Source organism: Coccinella septempunctata, chromosome 7 (assembly GCF_907165205.1).
Source record: "Coccinella septempunctata chromosome 7, icCocSept1.1, whole genome shotgun sequence".
NCBI classification, from domain to species: Eukaryota; Metazoa; Arthropoda; class Insecta; order Coleoptera; family Coccinellidae; genus Coccinella; species Coccinella septempunctata.
Window position 1 is genome coordinate 32693131 of NC_058195.1, and position 6077 is coordinate 32699207.

The window sequence follows — 6077 nt, forward strand, 5'->3', positions numbered from 1 at the left end:
TCCGTAGATGAACTTGGCGATCGATAAATAGCTGTTATTTTGATTTTATTAGGTATGTCTAATTTCTAGATCCACTTCTATTGCTGTCACTTCTCCCAAACTAACTATCCTATGCACACAAGGAATAGAATTTTTCACATACATAATAACTCCATCATGGCTATTAAACCTACCATTACTGTACACGATTTTATATCCAGGAAAGTTGACAAGACTTAAATCTTCAACAACAAAATTTTCACTCAATATTATTATTTCATAATTTAATTTCATCTCTTCCATTAAAAGATACAATTCATCAATATTCCTAGATATACTCCTTATGTTCATTTGAAATATTTTTATGTCTTTTGAACCAATTTGCCCCTCCAGTTCAGAAACTCTCTCTATTATCTCTGTATCATGATCTTGATTGTCATAATCCCTTACGAACTGATCCATCTCAAAAAAAAAGAAACTTTTCGAAAACCAATAAATCCTCAACCAATTTAAAAATTACTGAAATTAACATATCTTGTCTGCTGAATTCAATATTCAAAAAATAAAAAATATGTCACCTGAACTATTGGCGAGATCTTTGGCTAGCCGATCTGGTTGCCCTGGAGGTGGAGGCACTGTTTTGCTCTCTGTTCCCACCCCGCTCCTTTTCCCCTGCAATTATTTCCTCCAATGTATGCTTTTGATTGTTGATGATCAATGCGTTTCCTCTGATATATGATTGATTTCCTCGTTCTTTTTCCTCTCTCATACGTTTCACCAACGTCCGTCGTGCCTCCCTCTCTTCTGGTGTATAGTCAGGAGCCAAGTTAACTCCAGAGTTCTTTAACTTATGGGCTGAATTCAGGATCCGATGAATTGACTTTTGGTTGTACGCTTGTAGCAAAATCGGACTTAATTCCCCTTTTCCTAATTTATAAATATCTCTTATAATTTCTTCTGGGCAATTTATCTCAAGCTTATCTTCCAACAATTTTTTCGTTTCTTCCTCTACGTTATTTCCTTCACTCTTTATTCCGTAGATAATAAGATTGTTTCTTCTTGATCTTTTATCCATCTGCTGAATTTTTTCCTTCAAATTTTTATTTTCTTCCTCAAGTCTATGAACCTTGATCTTGTACGAATTTATTTCCTCCTTCAACACACCAATTTCTCTCCTCATTTCATCTCTGATTAATTCACCATATTTCTCAAATAATGATTCCATATATTTCTTTTGCGCATTGCTGAAATCGGTTGCTCCCATATTCTATCAGAAAGTATTTACGTGTATGAGACGCCTTAGTTTGCAGATATCTGTACACTCCAGATAAATAATCTCTTCGAGCAATCTTAAAACATAACCTTCACAATCACTTTGTTTATTTTATTTATTTGATTTTACTCTGCTCTGAGAAAATTTTAATAAACTTATTCTTGAATCCTATCGGAGAAACACTTATTAACTCAATCTAGTACAGCAATCTATTTTAAATCCATCCACTATAAACGAATTTTCCAACTTTTGAAGAGCGCTATAACCACCGTTCATATCCAGCTAAAGCCATACATACAGTGCCCACCATCTCTTCTAGAGATGGTTGTGATGTTACACCTCCCCCGTCCAAAATCTGTTTGGCGACCCTCGACATGTTCTTTTTGAAAAGAGAGTGTACCGAGGCAAATTCCTTGCGCCTTCTAGTATCTCTATTAAAAGGCGGTACGGCTCTTCTTCTCCTCACATAGTTCCGTTTGCTTTTGCCATAGGCTGGTATCATTGCTTTGAGGCAAGCCACTATCATTTGTGATGGGTCTTGGCCGCTCTCAATGTGATCCACCAACGAGACCAGCATGTCAGAGCTCGGATAAGTGGACTCTTGTGCCCATGCCCTTTGCCTATGTAACCCTAGGCCAATCCTTGATGCGAGTGCCCTTACGGGATCGCACAAATGGCACACAAAGGGGGGGAACGTTACCGACTCTCACCACGAGGAGGTTGCAAGTTGGACTTAAGAGAGTGACTGAATTCTGATCTAGCCGTTTAACCTCGCGTATTCACATCGCCTATTCAACTCATCTTTATTGAATATAACTACGGTCAGTTAGATTGATCTTTACATATGTGTGTAGTTGTAGGGGAGACTAGGGAGCATTGATACATGGGGAGGCTTGATACAGGCTCATATCCACGATCTGTAGCCGTTTTCAAAAGTATTATACTAGTGAACACTATTCTTTGGCAGAGGGCATTGCGTGACGTTAATCTGTAAGGCTAACAGTAATTTGTTTGTGAAATATTCAACGAAGAGTGTTTCGAGGTGAGAAATTGTAAGTTTTTACTCAAGTTACCTAAGGGTTTTATGATCATGCATTTATTCTTCGGCATAAACAAACATTTCACTGGGAAATATGCATAAAACTACCCAATTTACAGTTTTATTCGCTTTTCAAAATATATGAGTATAAGATGAAAACATAAATCACTTTAAAAATTGCTTTCAGGGAGGTTTGAGACATTTGTCGTGGGGAGGCCTGATACATGTATCATCTTCAAAAAATATACCGTAGCTAGTTGGATAGGCCTACATGAAGGCGTTTCCACCATCCAACATATCAAAGAGATTTTTAACAACTGGAATTTATCCGTACAATCCCCATGTATTTAACGAGGCCGACTTTTATTGTGCGGAAGAGACTAACTGACCATTTCCTGATTTTTCTACACCTATGGGACCAAAGCAGGCCAGTATCATTGCTGATCTACCTTCTGAGCTAAATAATCCTCTCGATTACTCTCCCAGTACATCGTATCAATCCTCCCATATGTGGGGAGGCTTGAGACAGTTTGCATGTTTTTGTGTTCAACGTTCTGTACAGAATAAGATGTTCATGTTTCGAGACTTCTATATTTATTTTGTTGAACGATTAATCGAAGAATCATATAAAATAAGAAAAGTCCTGCTTTTTCATATAATTCAGTTTCCAGAATAAAAATTCCAAAAAACGTATCAACCCTCCCCAGTCTCCCCTACACAATAGAATGCAATACAAACATGCAAATGTATGAATCTGTAGATGACAATAACAACAATAATGGTTGTTAAGTCACCGCACATAGCACTAAAACAGTAAGCGAGACAGGCCATAAACCGCACACGAATGCAGATCACACCGAATCGCACAAGATGTCTTTTCCTCTGTTGACTGTTATCAGAGATAGCGAGAAACCATTCGGTCATCCCATGCTTTCCGCATCACGTCGACGTAAATCGAACACGACCTCCTAATTGTTGTAATTATAAGCTCCCTCCCGTTCGCTAGGGTGTTCTCCAAGAACGCGTGGAATGTCTCACTTAACAGCCTAGGGCCTTCCCATGAGATACCTACGTCTGCCACGACTACATCATTACCCTTGATGCATAGCATATCCCGCTTATGCAAGCGTCCACTGAGGTCGTGGATGTTCGGCTCTTCAGTGATTTCCCAGCCCTTTGCTCTTGCCATGGTGCAGATTCTCCTAACCACGAAGTAGTGCCGGATTAGTCTCTTCTTCTTGTCCAAATGCCATCTTTGCAGCACATGACAAAGAGACTCAATACGAACGCAGCCGCTACGACACATTTTGGCTCCTCTAGGTCCATATTAAAGGCCTCTAGTATGAAGGTGTTGTCGCGCAGGTTGATCGCGCGCACATAGTCCTCTCCAGACTATGAAGGGGATGGAGTGTTGATGAAATGACTCGACACTGAGTCATTAACTGCCTGTATTGTTCCACCTCCGAAAAAAGAACCCTCGAGCCTTGTGGCGTTTGCTCGATCAACAGCATCTCTACTGTTCTACTGCGGATTTATCATTCTCTCAACTCTCCTTTTCCAGTAGCTCTTTTCGATTATGAATGAGGAAAACAGTGGAGAACTAGTTTATGTGGATCTCAATCTGTCTCTCATCATTATGAGAGGGATCTTATGGAAAAACGAAAAGAGACCTAAACCCAATAGTTTTGTTGAGGTATACAATGTTTCGTCGATGATGTGAGACGGCACCTTCAGGAACTTTTTAATAGTTTTTAAACGTCTGTCGGATTATTGAATTCACCTTCTTCAGGATTTTCAGGTTGACTGAAGGGGATTGCATGGCATGAATGTATCTGGTAATCAGGAACGTCTTGATCACGTGCATCTTTTGTTGCGGCTTATGAGGAGCAGTTGCTCAGTTGCTCGCAACGATGTCCAATAAAGCATGGAGATGCTCCCTGGCTCGAGAAGTAGAATCCCAGATACTGAAAGGTCTCACCGACAGATTTGGTGGGAGAGATTGGTGTCGAGCCAATGTAGAATTTAGGGGTCGTGTGGAGGAACAACTTCTTTTTAGATGGAACGACTGCCATGCTCGACATTTCGCTGGGTTAAGAGAACGATGTTGTTCCTCTAAAAATTTCCTGGCGATGTTGAGTAGAATCTGTGCATCTCTCGTATTTTCTGCCATAAGAAGTAAGTCTGCATACTCTTTGGTGTAGCGCTTCTTCTTCACTTCTTCTCGAGATCTGCCAATGGCCTATGCGAGGTAATCCAGCTTTGTGTTTAGTCTTTCCGGAGTGTTCCATGTGTTATCGCTATCCGGTATGACTCTCTCCGCCCACTCATCAATTTTGTCTATATAATGTTTCTTTGCATTGTTCTGTCTTCTAAGTTCCAGTCTTAAATCTATCAATGTCTTGCCTCGCCTTGACTCTTTGATTGAGCTGCACTCGATCATAACGTGCTGATCGTCATCACTCTGAACCCATATTGTCTATTATCTCGCCCTTCGTTATGTTCTAGACAGTGTTGGAGCCTTTTATTTATTATTTTGTCCTGCACTGTTCCTATAGCTGGTAGTAGACTTACTGGTCTCATTGTCTTTTTTCTTTGGAATCCACACTACCTTGGCGTGTTTCGATATCGTGGGGAAATATCCATATTTCAGGCATGAGTTCTCCTGCTATGTTGGATATATGTCTCATGGCCTCGTTTGATAAACAGTCGAATCCTTTGCTTTTTCCTCTCATCAGCTGTCTTATAATGCTCACCATTTCGTCCATGTTTATTTCCACCTCAGGGGTGTCATTATAGGTGTGTTCTAAGTAGGTATCAAGATTATTTCATTTCCTCAGTATCGCTTGTTTCGTCATCTTGTGGTGAGTACTCATCGATTAGATAGGAATTTTTGTCTGTGTCCTTGACTGTATAAGTCAATCAATCATCTTTCTCTTTGTTTGTGGCATTACTTGTCTCTTGTTAAAGAACTTTCACAATTATTCCCATGGGCTTTGATAACTTATTTCCCTTATTCTGTCTTGAAAATGTTGTAATTTTGTTGTTCTTATGATCTTTTTATATTCATCTCACTCACTCTGCATCTGTCCCATGCTTGTCTTTTGTTGTTCGTTTCTTGCTCTTGCTGAGCAATTAATCTTAGTCTTCTCATTTCTCGTCTTTAAGTCTGCAATTCATTTGTCCACCAACTACTTTCCCCATTCATTTCCTTTCTCCTTATATGTCTCAAACATTTCTATTTGCATATTTGCTGCAATTTTCTAGCATTTGTCTCTAGTTCGTCCGTGTTCCCGAACTCCCATGATTCTTTTTGTATTTTTTCCTCTAAGCTTCCTCTCAGATCTATTCCAATTCGTGTTTATGAAATCATATGCTTCGATCTTTTCTTGTCTTCTTTCGATGTTGGTATCAATTTTATGAGTTATGTATTTATGCAAGCTAAGTGACTCGCCCCAAGACTTTCCACTCTTGTAATCTTATGCCTTTTGTCATCGTTATGTCAATGTAGCTCGCTCCTCTGGGCCCACAAAATGTTGGTGCCTGTATGCAACCGTTATGTATGTTATAGTGTTTTGATGTTGCCCAGTCTATCAGTTTTTCGCCCCGTTTGTCAGTATTATTTCCACCCCATGCTTGATTATGGGCATTGAAATCGCCCGCTATTAAGTGTTTACGTGTCTTTTGCCCCATTTTCTGTTTGTATATATCTAGCCTGGTGTTTTCTTGGCCACCAGGTTCGTCGTACTGTGAGCGTAGCTCACATGTCAGTCTCCACCGACGGTTCGG

General features: G+C 39.8%; 1 protein-coding gene across 1 annotated transcript; it reads right to left on the bottom strand.

Moving 5' to 3' along the window:
* Window positions 1-542: 542 nt before the first annotated feature.
* LOC123317918 lies at window positions 543-1500 on the bottom strand. The gene has a single exon (XM_044904545.1). It carries the CDS (start codon window positions 1241-1243, stop codon window positions 563-565), a length of 681 nt encoding a protein of 226 aa, XP_044760480.1. The 5' UTR covers window positions 1244-1500; the 3' UTR covers window positions 543-562.
* Window positions 1501-6077: the final 4577 nt, after the last annotated feature.